This window comes from Amblyomma americanum, chromosome 7, assembly GCF_052857255.1.
Source record: "Amblyomma americanum isolate KBUSLIRL-KWMA chromosome 7, ASM5285725v1, whole genome shotgun sequence".
NCBI classification, from domain to species: Eukaryota; Metazoa; Arthropoda; class Arachnida; order Ixodida; family Ixodidae; genus Amblyomma; species Amblyomma americanum.
The window spans coordinates 92,695,271-92,711,044 of record NC_135503.1 but is presented as its reverse complement, the minus strand read 5'-3'; the positions used below and the strand labels follow the sequence as shown (position 1 = coordinate 92,711,044).

Below are 15,774 nucleotides of genomic sequence, written 5' to 3'. Positions count from 1 at the left end.
GTAATTGAAATGTGGAATGACTTGCCAATGAGTGTTGTAGAACAGAATGATCTGCATGAATTTGAGCGATCTCTGGATGACCATCTGCTTGAAAGTGCTATTTAATGCTTGAACGAATGTACTGTCTTCTGCTGATGTATTTAGTGATTGTGAATAATTCTATTTTCTACGAAGTTTTCATACCCTCCCTGTAAGGACCCTCGCTTGAGGGTTAACAGTATTGTTAAATAAATAAATAAATAAATATGCTGACAAGTGGACTTCTCTTCGTGCGTGTGTCACCCATTGAACAGTATTTATTATTATAGCCATATGAGCATATGTGCTGGCTTGGTGTCGTATCCGCTGCTGGCATACTAAATTTTCCAAATCCACAACCCAGTAATTCTGCTGCCTACCACGAGAGAATTTGGGGTGACTGTGCCTCAAACACAAGTCAAGCTTTGGGAGGAATTTTGCAGAGGAAACATTAAAGGGCTGAGAAAAATGAATACTGAGGCCCTGCCTTGGGGGCACGACACGATAGCGTTAAATGGGCTAATGTCCATATATGTGGCATTGGTCATTCTCTACATTCATAGGTCTGTAGGAGTCCTCATACCACTCTTAGCGCAGTGGTGCAGCGGTTATGCGAAGCGCCACTGGTCGGGCTTGCGAGACCCAGGTTGTAGTTTGCTAGCAACCTCTCGTGACCAGTCATTAATTTACCTGCTGCCTGGGCAGGTTGTGACGACATCACAAGGGCACGTGACCTAGGTGGCCCACCTGCCACCTAGGTTGCTTCTCTGAGGATTTTTCTGCTCACGCCGACACCAGGTTTTCCACTGAACGGAACGCTTAACGCTGTCCCGTAAAGATTTTGTTCTTCATAAAAATCTATTCTATGGCTCATTATGAGCATGTTGAGGCTTGCCAGCAGCTAAAGGTGCATTTATTACCAGGAAAATTGCATTTCAACACATTCTTGCAACTCGATTGAAACTTGTTACATCTACACCGGAAGTGATTCCGTGGTCAGTATATTAAAGTGAATGGTTGTGTAGCCTGGGCTCGGGAATCCGTGCTCTGAAAACTGTGTGGGTGCACTGCAGTATACTTGTGACATTAGCCAGTGATGATGATACATGTATTGCATTTTTGAGCTATCCTTTCTAGCTTATGAAAGCTCTGTTTTAAATGAAAGTAGCATCTTTGTTGTTTCGACACAATTATTACCAATACAAGCCAACATAAATTTGTCTTCACTGTCACTTTAAACAGCCCATTTCCCTTTCTTCATGTTGTTGGCCATCCTTTCAGCAGGCCTTTGTATGGACTGAACTGCCACTCAAATGCATGCAGCCAGAATAGCAGGATTATGTTTGACATATAAACTCCTTCTTCCAAGGTACCTTGTGAAAACGAGAAATGTTGGTTATGGCAATGAGACGAAATGCTGCTGCAGCAGTTAGATATTCATGCAAAGAGAAAGCTAATTGCTTCTAAGTAACACATCTAAAAAGCTTGGATGCACCTGGAGGATGTTGTGCATTTTTCTTGTTCCACTTGTGTGCCCTGCTTGCCTTGAAATCAATTTTACTGCATCAGAGTTTAAGATCTAGTTATTTACATGAGAGAGTCCTTTAGTGTGGCCTAGACACAAATACTCAAGCACCACAAAATACATGGAATGTTTAAAGTCTTTCACTCCCACTGCCCAAATTTCATAACTTCCACTTAATTTTCTGCATGGCATTTCTTATTTCTTTGCATTCCCTGTTTTCCTTTTGCTACTGCAATTCTCTACACGAATTCCCGACAGACTGCAGAGTAGGTTTCAGCTGCTTTAAAGGCTCACGAATATTTGTACTCCTCGATAAAGATGTGACTCTTGCCTACACAGGATTGTTTGAGTGACAGAACGGGTGTGTGTATAGATAGCGCATATGTGATGCTCTACAAGATTATTGGTTCAGTCCTATGTCCTCATGCTAAATCAATTATTTGGCCTCCCACATTATATGGGTGCATTGCAAAGTAAAGACACAGATGACGGAGCAACTTCACTGCTGGAATGCAGACAGCCAATGCAGGATTTTATTATGGCATCTGGTAAGCTTCAAGCTAAGCAGTGCATGTTAAATGCTTTGCCTGGCCAGTGCTTGGTGTCAGATGTGCTGTGGATATGGTCAAATGCTCTTGCATACACTTACAGCTTGACCAGAAGCATATGACAAGAGAAATCAAGCATACATTCAATTCTAAGCCTTCACTTGCTTGCTGCTCTCTGATTTTTGTAGAGCAAGGACCTGAATTGATAGCAGCAAAAGTGTAAAGTGGCTTAAGCACCATCCATATTACACTGAGATTGATGCAGTTCATAGCTTGCTTTCAAAGACTTTGCTTTTAACACACTACATCAAAAGCTAGGCTAGGACATGCAGGGTCAGCACGATCCAATGTGCATGTACCTGTTATGATCTGCTCTTTTAGAATCAAATTTCCTGACATAAATAAGGATAGCCAAAAGTATGGCGTAGGTGGCATATGGCAGCTGGATGGATAGAAATGACTGTTGCCAATGCAGAGATTGTTAAATCTCGGAGTCGAAAGTAATAAAAGGTACACCGGGCACTTGTCAATCGGCACTATACAGCGCGCACAGCTGCCACACGGCACGCCACGTTATGAGAGGCTGTTCTCTTCATCCCCATTACAGAGAAGATCGTTTAGTAGGCTGATGATTCGGATATGTGAAGGCAATATAAATGACGCAACAGACTGACTCGGGGAGTGCCACAGACCGGGAAGCAGTACAGCAGCAACCGTCTTTCCTCGCCCCTCTCCCTTCATAGTTCGATATTTCACAACTTGCTTTCACAACCGACAAAAGGCAGCCGCACGGAAGTGGATTAGCCGTGGTTTCGCTTGTTACCGTCGGACACTCCAGCTGCTTGCACTCCCGTCTCGAAGCCTGACATAGCCGCACAAGTTCACATTTATTAGCTATCACGTCGCGCACACGTAACCACATAAAATCGCTCCCAATTAACCACCCACGGCGGCGGCGTACGTGCAGCGGCGACGCATCGCCGACACGCACGAAAGGGTAACCAAGGCCGACAACCGGCAAACCTATTTCCAACCAACCGATTCCGTCGCCGTCCACCCTTCCTCGGCTCCTTTTCCCCGCGTGCCCTTTCGCCTCCGCGCCGAAGACAAGCGCCGTTATCCCAAAGGCGGAGATAATTAGACCCGCGAAACCAGTCGCGGCGAGAAAAAACGCTCTCCATTCATTCCCGACAGTCGCTCGCGATTGGAAGGGACTCGTATCGCCCGCTCGCCCCTTCGCAGGATGCTTCGCTGCGCTGGGTTTGGTCCCGTTAGAAGCGTGTGCCCGCAGCGCACGCGGTCGCCGTCGCGGCTCTCCTATATAGGTGCGATCACGCTGCTCATGAATCGTCGTTGCTGCCGCTGGTAAGCTGGCGAGGCCGCACTTTTGCTGGGGAAGGAGAAGAAAAAAAAAAGAAGAGGAAGAGGGTTACGATTCATGCGGCTACGCACCTTATCATCGCACCGAAGGCGCCGCTTCGGAGACACCGCACGAGCAACATCTTTCCGCAGGCTGTGGGGATCTTCGAGGAACGAGTTGAACGCAGGAGCAGCTTCAGAACGCACCGGTTTCGACCTCAGCCGTCTGTTTCGGGCCAGGAATAAAGCACGCACCGGGGAAAACGAATGCAAAAAAGCAACACCAAAAAAGAGGGCGAACGAGGAGGGTGCGGAGGGAGTACGCTCGTTCTAAAAGTGAAAGCCAGGTGGCGGCACGAAACCAGCAACTTCTAAAGCCCCTCAATAGACTATGGAGGGCTTTAAGCAACTTCGAGCTTCAGCGCATCCACCTCCCCGCTGATTGTTGCGAGTTTGTCCAGATGCGCGATCCAAAACAGCTGCTTAATCACTGAGGGCTAGCGCACTAGTTAGAAAATTGCGCCTTGTTTGAACTGTATGGCGTAAACTGCGTGCATTTGGTTGCGTGGTTGTTTCAGTGGGTCTTTCAGTTCTTTTCAGTACTGTAAGGGTGCTTTCTCGCAAAGCAATAATGCAAAGGGGTAAAGCAGCCTCTAAGCGTGTTTTGATCTCTTTGGGATGCCTGCTGGCTTTCCTTGCTATTGTATTTAATGTGAATATATCGAGTGGAGCATGCAGCACGCAAGCAGGCGGGCACACGCAGTGAGTAACTGAGGAATAAATCAATGCTAACGTGGTATCGGATTGCTTCATCATTCCGAAGGAGACATGCATCACGAAAACGTTGTGATAATGTTATTTGATCCAGTCAAACAGCAATACAATGTCCTCTTCATCCTTTCTACTGTTTTCTAAATGTAATATATAACTGTTAAAACAAAGTTTTTGTGAGTGTCATGAAAACAGAACCGTTATACTATGTGGGGTTTAGTCCCGAATTAGCCACACGTTGGGGCTATAAAAGACGGCGTAATGGAGGGCTTCGGATTATTGTGGACCATCTGGGGTTCTTTGAGGTGCACTAACATCGCACAGCAGGCGGGCGTCTTTTTCATTTCACTTTCATCCAAATGCGGCCGCCACTGCCGGGATTCGATCCCGCAAACTTTGGTATCTGTAACCGAACGCCTGTGATTGCGCCAATGGGTGGTCCGAAAAATTAGGCGGACGCTTTGTTTTTCTTTTTAGATTTTTTATCTTAAACAAGAGTGATGCCTGCCCCACCTCTATGAATTGTACTTCTAATCTGTGACAACAAATAAATCACATTGTTAAAGCAGGAAGCCGCAGTCTCCTAACGCAATGAAAGCACAAGGAAATCTGTTTTTGTTTTAATTTGTGGTTCGGATCAATGGGAAATTGACCAGTATGAAGATATTATTTGCTAGATAAAAATGATTACACTACTAATTTCACATTGATTAACACCAAAAATACGAAAAAAAAAACGCATTCCCCAATGCTTTCCTTGGTTTCGATGTCTCATGGCTTTGCTCAAATGTATGTCATAACATACTCCTCCCCCCTCCCCTCTTGTCTGCTCAACTGCGAAACCAGAAAACCTTTGTTTCCGCCAGTTTAAAAGACATACAAGCCAAGAAGAACATACAGTAATTCTTCCTTAACATTTCCGCTAACCTGCCATTCCAATTTTTGTATAAATATTGTTGCAGTGTTACACGTCTCGCGTTAATTTTAGTTGCATGTTGAACGCTTTCTTAAGGCTTACATATGAACGTTTAAACATTTACCTTAGGTTTCAGTTTGATATATATGTTCATATCTGCAGTATATATGTATTCTGAGTTGTGCTTGAAGAAAATTCGGAACAGCAAAGAAAAATAGGGGCGCTGAAAGCTTATTTTATTGTTCTTACATTTTGACGTTACCGCAACGTTGTCACAAACACAAGAGTTTATTCTAACGTTCACAGTAGCATGCAATGGCATTGTAATGTTCTGTACAACCTGCGAATCACTGCAACGCTACTGGGCTAAACACTCCGTGGTAATCAAGTCAGACGTCGCACTACTCATCCATGTGCAATCTTGCGAAACTCAGATACGTTTTTAGCAGGTTTTACTAGCCGGTGCCTAATCTAACAGGTGGTACAGTCACCCGTGTCAAATATATTTTCAGGTATAGCGTCCGATAATTCCACTCAAATTGCTTCGAGAAAACGTACTCACTGGAATACGGAGCCTGTAAAGTGCCCTGTGAACACCAGGTGTGCAGATACCATCTGTTCATTTGTTTTTACTTTTTTGTTCATCTGATAAGCCACGTGATAGATGATAAGGCAAGCTGTTTGCACTTTCGCAGTCAGACAGGGACGCGGCTTATCTGCCTCGCTTTCCATGAAACGCTCCCCTGCGTGATCCGGTCCTGTCCAGACACTGCTAATCAATAGTTCCCGCTTATCAGCACGTGCTACAGTGCTGTCACGAAATTACTTTTTTTTTTAGTTTCGACCATTGCATGTGGATGTAGAGGCTAGGATGCGCGGGAGAAACTGCGAGAGTGGCGGTTGCTGTAAATGTGCATGAGAGAAATATCTAGTCAGATATGTAAAATATTCGTTGAAGATGGGGGTATCGCTCTGTGATCTACATTTATTTCTGTGGGCAGGGGTCGGAAAAGCAAAGAGAAATAATTTCGGGCTGGGATCTGCACCAATTATTTTTAGAGTGCGATCAGTATTGCCCCCCCCCTTTCCAGTGCTTCCAGAGCTTTCTCTCAACGCGCCGTACGTCGGGTTCGAGATCTCCGCCATTGGAAGCCCGCCAATAAATTTTGTAAATAGGCTTTTTAAATTATTCGGACGGCTTTTGCGGCATACTAATATCAGCTGTGGCGGAAATCAGCAAACAGGCGAATCACCTTAAGTAGCAAGTTAGTTAGCTAAGTTTTCGTGGTTAATTTTTGAACTATTACAGCTAGGTGCTTGGCGGTAATTAGAAGTTTATAGGTGGCCGTTATTTACAGCCATGTGAGTTTTCGAATTTCGAAAGCGCCATTGTACTCATTGGTGTGGCCCCGTAAATTCTGACCATCACGCGCGGACGTCATTCGAAAATCGCGAGTATGTGGAGCGCACAGTGGACCACCCACCAGTACACGTCACTCGGCGGCCCGCGTGTCACGTGACTTTACTGCTCTGCATGGGAGGCTGCCTAGCAGAGTGACGCCAAGAAAGGGCTGGTATAGGTTGATGCAGCGGCCAGGGTAAGCAGTAGTTTCTGAGGGCGGCCCAAGCTGAAGTAATTAATTTGTTGTGAGTGCCACAGCGTGAAACAGGTGAAATACCAAAGCAGACGACTACACAGAACTAGGAATAAATAATCCTCACGGAAGCTAAATTAGCTCGAAGTCGGGCTGAGTGAGAGAAACATTCAGTGCACAGAATAAATCGGGGTTAGTTGGGTGGGCCCTCATTCCAGGCGCCCATTGGCTTCCGCCGCCACCCTTGCCCGGTTCACCAGCTAACGCTGGTCTTCCGAATGTCAGCTGGACAGCGTCGCCTCCCAGTCCTCAGTTGTTGGGTCATTGATTCCCGGAATATGTGGATTGTTCTGGCATGCCCATTACCATGTGGTGTAAGCCAGCCACTTCACTGCAGAAGGCGCAATGGGGATCGTACGAATTTGAAAATATATAGCTGAATTTGTCTGGGTGGATACAAGTATTGGATTGGAATTTCCTTAGGATGACCCCTGGCTCCCTGTTTAGATTTTTGTCCGGTTCAGCGTATACTTTCCTTGTTAATCTCAAATGTTGGAGCAATTTCCTACGGCTTAATAATGGCTGAAAGAAAAAACTACACGATTGCACTTAAGTCTGCTTAAGAGCGGAAATGCAAATACATTCCCTCTCGTCTCTTCCTTCCTCCATTTTTCATTTTTTTACTATTAGAAAATGTGTTGTCTTTATTATTTATTCATTTATTTTGTTTATTTTTTCTCAGTTTGGCTTATTTACACAAAGTAAGCCTTCTCACACATTTACACCGTTTTTCATCGAACCAACACAGCATTTATTTTCATTATTCGGTTTGATTAACTAATTAAAATTCATCAACCAAACTGCTCCCATTTCAAGATCTACTCATGCACTACCTAAAACAATTAAACTTTTGCACATCTATCCCCACAGAACGACATAATCGTGCGGACAAAATTTGCGCACACTTTGCTGACGCGACATAGCCATATAATGCTTTCACATTAATAATTATGTTCTTACGAATGCTGGAGTACCCTGGGAGCGCGCAGGCAGCGGTGTGAGTGCCTTCGTTTCCAAAATCCGCAGTGTACTGGGTTTCATATCCCTGTGCACTTATAGACTTGGTCTTCTTTACTTACTTCCGAACAATATTCCTGCGTGTTTACCAATCCTTCCTTTGGTATACTTCCGACCTGCAGTCTGGGAGGCTGCATGAGAGCTTCCGGGAGACCATCGCCAAAGCAACCGCCGCCTCCTCTGCCAGGGCGATTCCCTGGCGTCGAATTGATGCCCCATTAACTAATTTCCCTTGCGCATTCGTGCATTCTGTGGTTGTTATTCCCGTTGACCATCCCGCCTCATGTTCTTCTGACGGCCTTCGCCTTAGCCTTTATTCTTAGCTTATGATATTTCGGGTGCACGTTTCTTGGAATTAGGCATCTTGTCTCAGGCTGTCGCAGTCCTGTTCGATATGGTCACAGAGGCGACATATCACAGATTGTCAGCAGAAACGGCAAAAGACCCAATCCTCTCCTTGGTGATGAAATGCCTTAGCGATAATGAGGCTGTGAAAGAAGAGTTTGAGCCATACGAGTCGGAACTGAGTGTTCTGCAGGGTGTTTTCTTCATTGGTTCTAAAGTCGTTATGCCTCAAAGCCTTCAGACAGAAATGCTGGCTATAAGCTGCACGGCGGCTATATAGGAATGAGCAAATGCAAGCAGAAATCACACATAATAATGTTTTGACCTTGTATAATAGTGGACATTTACTGCATGATTAAAATGTGCCCCACCTGCAAGGAGTATGCCGACCGCGAACCTGCTGAACCATTCATGATGTGACTGCCGCCAGGACAATCCTGGTTTCGGGCGGGGGCAGACCTGTTCCAGAACGTCGGCAAATCATACGTCGTCGTGTTTGACGCATTCTCCAAATACCCTGACGTGGTATACTGGACGATACAATCTTTCGGACAGTAATTTCAAAACTCTCTCCCACTTTTGCATGCCACGGGATCCCAGTAGAAGTGTGCTCTGATAATTGGGCCCCAGCTCACATCCAGCGAGCTTCTAGCATTTGCAAGAGACTGAGTTTAACCACATCACATCTAGCCCGAACTTGCTACGCTGTAATGGTCTCGCTGAAAAGGGCACCCAAATTGTAAACGGCATAATTAGGAAGACCAAGTCCTCCAATGAACACTTATTTTTAGGTCTCTAGAACTACAGAACTTCTACAGTTGGTGGGAGATCACCCGGTGAGTTGCTCATGGGCCGACAACTGCGCACTTGTCTTCCAGACTTCACTGCCGTGCGACCAAAGAAAGTTCAAAAGCTTGAGTCGGCCTACTTTGGATAACCTCTGACCCCACTACGTCCTGGCGACTGGGTTCGCACGAGGGGTAACCAGTCATACCATGTCGTCGTCACTGAGGATGGCAGAGAGCTGCGTCGAAATCGACATCTTCTTCCGGTGAGTTGCTCATGGGCCGACAACTGCGCACTTGTCTTCCAGACTTCACTGCCGTGCGACCAAAGAAAGTTCAAAAGCTTGAGTCGGCCTACTTTGGATAACCTCTGACCCCACTACGTCCTGGCGACTGGGTTCGCACGAGGGGTAACCAGTCATACCATGTCGTCGTCACTGAGGATGGCAGAGAGCTGCGTCGAAATCGACATCTTCTACCTTTGCAAGAAAGGTATCAGCCGGAACAAGTCCCAGAGGCGACTTCCATCATTCTGGAAGACATTCGCACACCATCGAGTGATTCAGCACTACTGTCCGCACAGTAAGGAGCTCTGGATCCCAGCCCACCGATAAATCCATCAGACAGTAATGCGGTATGCCCATTCACGCCACAGTCAGCACTAGTATGCCTACGACGTTCTTCAAGGACACGTCGTGCATGCTCTAAGCTGATGCATGATGGTTCTTTCAGACAAGTCGTTTGATGGAGGATGTAGCAGAGTCAGCGCTTGTGTAACGAACTATGTGCATCTGGCAACAAGGAGCCTATATACACAGTCTCAAAAATTCTCTTTCCCGTCTTGTCAACTCGAGTGTGATGTTGTTATCTCTGCGGCCCGCATGGACGTACGTAGACAATACAGATTTGGCTGAACCTCGATTTTGCTTCTAAGCTGCTCCTCCAAGGGATCTCAGTCTTGCGTAGACCAAATGTATGGGATCCCTAGTCTACCCACTACGTCCCTACACGCCCTGCTTCCCGACAACTGTGCACACTGCGAAATCGAATGGTCTTCAACAATTTCGTCTTCAGTGAATGTCCATGCTTCGTAATCTTTCTGTGATCACGTTGGCCGGGATATCAAGCGCTCTTTTATATGCTTTGCGCATTAGAACGACCGACTGGTTCTTCTCGCTTTTCTTCCATTTCAGATACGGTACTGTGTAAGCACCATACCATACCGAGACTGCTCTACACTATCCGTCCGGCTTCAAGCTCCCAAGCTTTTAATTGTGTGCTTGAAACCAGGCGTAGAGCGTACAGAGGACGCATCCATGTAGTGAGTTACATATACCAGCGTTGTCGCAGTCCATTGATTAACTGCCAAAGTCTACAATCCTTACGCGGATAGCTGCATATGGGAACTGGTTCGAGGTAGCAGAGTCATATGACGTGGAAGGGTGCTACCGCTCTCACTTGGGTATGGAGAAGAATGAAAAGTTGGGAAGGACTGGTTTCTTTCCTGCAAACCATTTCTTACTTTGTCACAGTAAAATGCAGCCAACCGAAATGTGTTGTTGGTTAGTCTCCCCGCTTAACATTTGCTGTTTTCTCTTTCTTCAAGGCTTCATTAATTTAACGTATTTACGGTCGCTGCGGTAGCCCAGTGGTTATGGCGCTAGGCTGCTGACACGAAAGACGCGGGTTCGATCCCAGCCGCGGCGGCCGCATTTCGACGGAGGTGAAATGCTAGAGGTCCGTATACTGTGCGATGTCAACGCACTTTAAAGAACCCCAGGTGGTTGAAATTTCCGGAGCCTTTCACTACGTCGTCCCTTATTGCCTGAGTCGCCTTGGGACGTTAAGCCCCCATAAACCCATAACATGTTTGAGTGTATCTTTTGTTATCTTTTTGTTTTATTCGACAGGTGCACCTGAAGTAACATCTTTAGAATTAGGGCGGGAGGATACAGGATAGAATAAGAAGAAGTCGAGAGCAGTTTAGCTCTGAAAAGCGCAAAGATTGTTAGTGTGCCGATTGACCATTGTCCACTTTTAATGGACACCCTCGCAGTTCCACCGCAAGCCCACCTCTCCGAGGAAACGCTTTTGCACAGAAGCCCCTGGGCACATCCACAACAAGTGACACACATCACACACGCCCGATGAAGCGCCACGGTGAGGACACTTGTCAGCCGTTGGCAGCCGGATGTCAAACCACCGACGACGAAAGGATGGAGCCAGAGCCGTCCCTGCCCGAATTCGGCGCACGGGTATACCTCCTCCTTCCGTCTACGGAGAGAGGGTGCCAACATGCTCGCTGGCGCAAGATATGTATTTTTAGTCCTCCGTTCCCATCCCGATTCCGTGACTCTGGGTTTAATTTTTAAACAAAGTTTTCTCTTTCTTTCCTTTTGTCGTTGTCGTTAAAGAAGCAGACGTGCGACATACATTTTCGGAGTCTCTCCCGTGACACCGATATCAAGTCCAAGGCGCGCAGAGTTGGTGCCGAGGTCATTTACTGGCGAGGTCAATTTGGGTGGCAAATTTCGATACGACATAGAAAATCCGGCGATGCGGTCTTAGGGCGCCTCTGTGTGCTCTCATGCGCAAAGCCAGGCGGCAAAATACTATAATGTTGCGAGTCGACTGGCTACTCACAGGTCTGGCGTTTCCGGCTCACTGTGCACAGTCTGACTAACATGATGGCAACTTCGTACCGGCGGGATGAAGGCGTTATAAATTGGCATCCTGGTACGTCGGTCTCGGTGCGTGCGGTAATTGTCAGCAGGGGTAGTAAAAGTGTTCCGGTTCTTTTTGCGTTTTTGTCTGTTTCTGGTTACGTTTCGGTATGGGGTACTTATTAAAAAAGATTTAAAAATAAAGAGTCCTGGCTCCAGCGATTGAAGTATAAATACAGTTAAAAATAAAGAAAGAAACTGGGATAGGTCCGAAAAAAATTTTGCATAGCAGGAAATAAAAATAAAGCAAACATAAAAAAGAAAGTATTACTAGATAACACGGAGATAAGGCAATTTAAAAGGGATTGGACTCAAAGGGTATAGGTGAGAAAATATATAGCGGTGATTGATAACATGCAGTTTTCTTCCTGGGCAGGCAATTGAACTTAAATTCCTTATACAGGTATATACAGAAGACCCTGGGGAGAACCGTGGGATATTATTGCCGCGAACCTTTGCAGTGTTTGTTCCTTCTTCAAATCTGCCGCCACACCGCTTTATCGCTTTGTTTGCGACGCAAGACGCGACTAGATTTATCTCGATTGATCGCAGCCAGGCAGAGCTGATTCTACGTTGTTCCGGAATGTTCTAGTAACTTTGCGCGCTTTATCTCGAAAGTTTGCTTTCAGATTTAAATTGAGCACGGCCGATAGCGGCGGGCATTCTGTTCGACGACCGCCGAGCAAGCTTGTTGCTAAGCCGCCGCCGAGTGATTCAGTCCATTGTGGGCGCAAGTCAGCCCAAATAAGGAGTGTTGTTTAGACATCATTTTCGCAGCATTTCTGCTCTCCGGAGTGCAGTCACCACTTGGTGACAATATTTTACGCTGCCTTTTCTACCCTGTGGTTCCCATCGGGTTCCCATTAGACAAAAAAGACTATACCAGGTGTTCGTTCCCCTTTGTTATTAGGCGCTGTCAGCTTTACTGTTCAAGCACTTACTGAGCTCGTCATTTTTGTGCTGCTTGCAGCCAACAGACACACCGACAAACTTGTGATGAAAGTTTAATGTTTATTTGTTCGCTGCTGCGACGGCCGTCACAAATCCAACAACGTTTGTCAGATGAACTATATTACAGTGCCCGCATCTATTCAAAAACCATGCGAGGTACGACTTCTTCGGAACATAGAAAAGAGCGCAGAAAAGCGGAGACGACACAAAGGCAAGACGGAAAAGTTCTTTCCCTCTCTTGCCTTGAGTGGTCTTCGTTTTTCTGCCTCACGCTGTACAAGCAAGACCAACTGGACCAGCTTTCTATTATTCTTCGGAATGCACGAAGGAGACCAGCTTCTTGAGCATCCGGCGGCGCGGGTTTAGGTGAAGTCCGTCTCACAAAACGTGTCTCGCGGAAATGCAGGGCTTCGGTGCATGCATGGCAACAAGATTCTATGGCGCCGTGTAAACAAGTGATGTCTTGTGCTGCCTGCAAGGCCATCTGACGAGCGACTTGATCACAGTGGCACGGCCCTGACCTTGACGCCATTCTTGATCTTCAGAATGATGGGGTTCATCTCGATGGTAGGTGGGTCCTGGAATGAAGAGGAAGTATGAAACGATGAAGTGCCCTGCATTAAGCATTGGCTCAACGACAAAAACCGTTTCAAGTGCACCTGTTGCGCTGAATATATTTGAGGAAGCCTCGTAGACGACAGGCATATAGCCAGGAGTTTGGTTAAGTTCCAGGCTGAAGTCTCCCAGAAATCTCGCCGACGGCGAATAGCATGAAGTATCTGTGCTTACTTTTTCATAGATAGTTCACATCTGACGCACAGCTCGTTTAACGCTGAGGCTTTCAGGCGTGCGCTTGACATGCCACCTATGGGCTCGTTACGTCAGCCTACAACCCGAATTAGGAGACTATAAAACAAATGCGACTAAACGGCGGTGATTTGTTTGAGGGTAAGATAGTGACATAGTGGAACGTGTAAATACAGGACAACACGACACTGCAGAAGTGGCAGGGGCTTTGATAGCTTTGCTTAGGGTCGTTTGGAAGGCTGCAGTAAAACGACGCTACGAGAAGTTGGAAAATGCAGAAATTAACGTAGACCGTTAGTGCGCATTACAGCGCTAGCTGTTAGTGCGAAGGTTCTCGGGCAGAGCGTCTTTGTCGTCGTCGCTGTCGTCCACGCATGACGAACGTCGCCGGGAGGAGGCAGGCAGGGCAGGCGGAGATAGGGCCTATCCACATGCATCCCTTGTGGGCTGCATCTTTCTGTGCCTAACCATTAACGCATACCAGCTAGCGCCGACAGTCCACATTACCGGCTGTCCAATCGCCGTTCAGTTTTCTTCTGCTCCTTCGAAGAATGCTCTGTCGTCTAAAAGACCATCGACTTCAAATTTTTTCCTGTGCGTATTCTACTTTCAAATGATGCGTTAGCCAATAGGATCACAACGTGGTATTCACCTACATGACCACCAAATAACTTATAAATTAATTTCCTCTTGATTGTGTTTCGGTTTGATCAACTGAACGATGGCTGTGACGTGTAGTTAGTATTTAGGTCAAATGAGGTGAGAATAAAATGGCAAAATAATGACTGATACGTCGTTTGTTGTCATTTCAGCTCTGGAAGCAGGCTAGCTTAAGTGTTTTAGTGACGTCACCAAATCGCACGTCATAGGCATAGTACGGTTGATGAAACCGAAAACGACACAGTATCAAAAAAGAAATTCAATTATAATTATTTGACGGTCGTAGAAGAATTACACGCGGTGATTCAATCTAATGTCTAGCTCGTAATTTGAAAGGAGAAAACACGCATCTAAAACTTTGTGTTCATATAGTTTGAAATGCCCGTAAAGCAATAAAACGGGACAGCTGGTAGCCACTCTATTTTTGTTTTTGTCCTTCAACACAGCCATAACAGGAGGGTTTTTGAAGCCAAGTGGTGAGCGGCACGCCCGCTTCCTTTGGAGCTTGAGCTCAGTATGGCGTTCCTGCTAACCAAAAATGATTCCGAAAGCAAAACTGAGAATTTTCCTAAGCTTAGCAGTGAGGCAAACTGACGGAGCTTCATGGAATGTTTCTTTGATGCTAACACGCTTCACGCTGCGCGCTTCTTACATATATAGTGTGAGGCGCGCGATATCTTACTGCTATGTGATTATTTGGAAAGCTTTCTTTTGATTCGATGCTGTGAAAACATCCGTAGGACTGTTTGACCGTCGTATTTCTGCATGTTTGCTGCCGACAGCGACGTATTTAACTTATACGCTCGAAAGACCACGACGCTTGGTGCGAGTAGAAGATCCATATATGACGAAGGAGCCTTTCGTGCAGCAGTACTCTGCCAAATCAGTCCTTCACGTCAAGTCTATTTTACAGTAGTTGCTGACAGTGAGAGCTTCTCCTACGGCTGGACCCAACATGCCAAAGGGCCCATGTAATTACAATGGCGAGTGGGAATGCGTTTGAGAAATGCCGTAATTAGTGGCCACATCCAAGGATTACGATCTTTGGCTGAACTGTCACGTTCATTGATGGCTGCACGAACGGAGTTAGCGTCTGGTGGTATTCCCAGGATATCCTCGAATAGGGGGGGGGGGGGGGGGGGGGGGGCTAAAATGCTGTGATACGGTTTAAAGTACATTACCGCAGCAGATGCAGAACAGATCATACAGCAAACAATTGAAGCAAAGTGAGAAGCTAAGGAACGTAAAAGTGACACTAGTTCTGGCTGCATGGGTAGCGACTATTAAAGGAGAAGTTGCAGTGTTGTGTTTCTGCCGAAAAAAAAAATTGCGTGTTTGTCTTTTACTTCAAATAACTGAAAATGCAATATTTTGATATATATTTGGCCCACATTACCATGAAAACAAGAGATAGAAGCTGATCTTTCTTTCGGCTTGTTCTGAACACATAAGCCCAGCTACTGGACTATAATTGTGCACCTTTGCGAAGCAGGTTTTCTTGATGACTTTTATTCACAAGAAAAAGCAAAAGAAGCAAGCTATTGTCTTGACAAAAATCTCAAAATTAATTTTGGGTACAAAACAATGTATCCCTAGTTAAGGTAAATGAAGAGGAAACAGGGAATAAAATAAAACAAACCCGAATAGGCTGCGTGCGGTAGTTGCTGAGAAAACTGGTCTAATTAATATATTTC

At 46.0% G+C, this 15,774-nt stretch overlaps 2 protein-coding genes across 3 annotated transcripts in view; both read right to left on the bottom strand.

Moving 5' to 3' along the window:
* Men (NADP-dependent malic enzyme) overlaps positions 1 to 5,731 on the bottom strand; it is a 145,017-nt gene extending 139,286 nt beyond the window's left edge. Inside the window, exons 1-2 of one of the 2 annotated variants that reach the window (XM_077632671.1) lie at positions 5,700 to 5,731; positions 3,544 to 3,676 (exon numbers count right to left, since the gene is read on the bottom strand). In XM_077632671.1, coding sequence (XP_077488797.1) covers positions 3,544 to 3,593 — 50 coding nt within the window. In that variant the 5' untranslated portion in view covers positions 3,594 to 3,676; positions 5,700 to 5,731. Of the gene's footprint in view, positions 1 to 3,543; positions 3,726 to 5,699 lie in introns of those variants that run through there. The other variant, XM_077632672.1, reaches the window with a different exon arrangement.
* Positions 5,732 to 12,748: 7,017 nt separating this feature from the next.
* The window catches only part of LOC144099403 (thromboxane-A synthase-like), a 43,218-nt gene continuing 40,192 nt past the window's right edge, over positions 12,749 to 15,774 (bottom strand). The window contains exon 15 of the mRNA XM_077632669.1: positions 12,749 to 13,191. Within this exon, the coding sequence (XP_077488795.1) occupies positions 13,114 to 13,191 (78 nt within the window). The 3' untranslated portion in view covers positions 12,749 to 13,113. The remainder of the gene's footprint in view (positions 13,192 to 15,774) is intronic.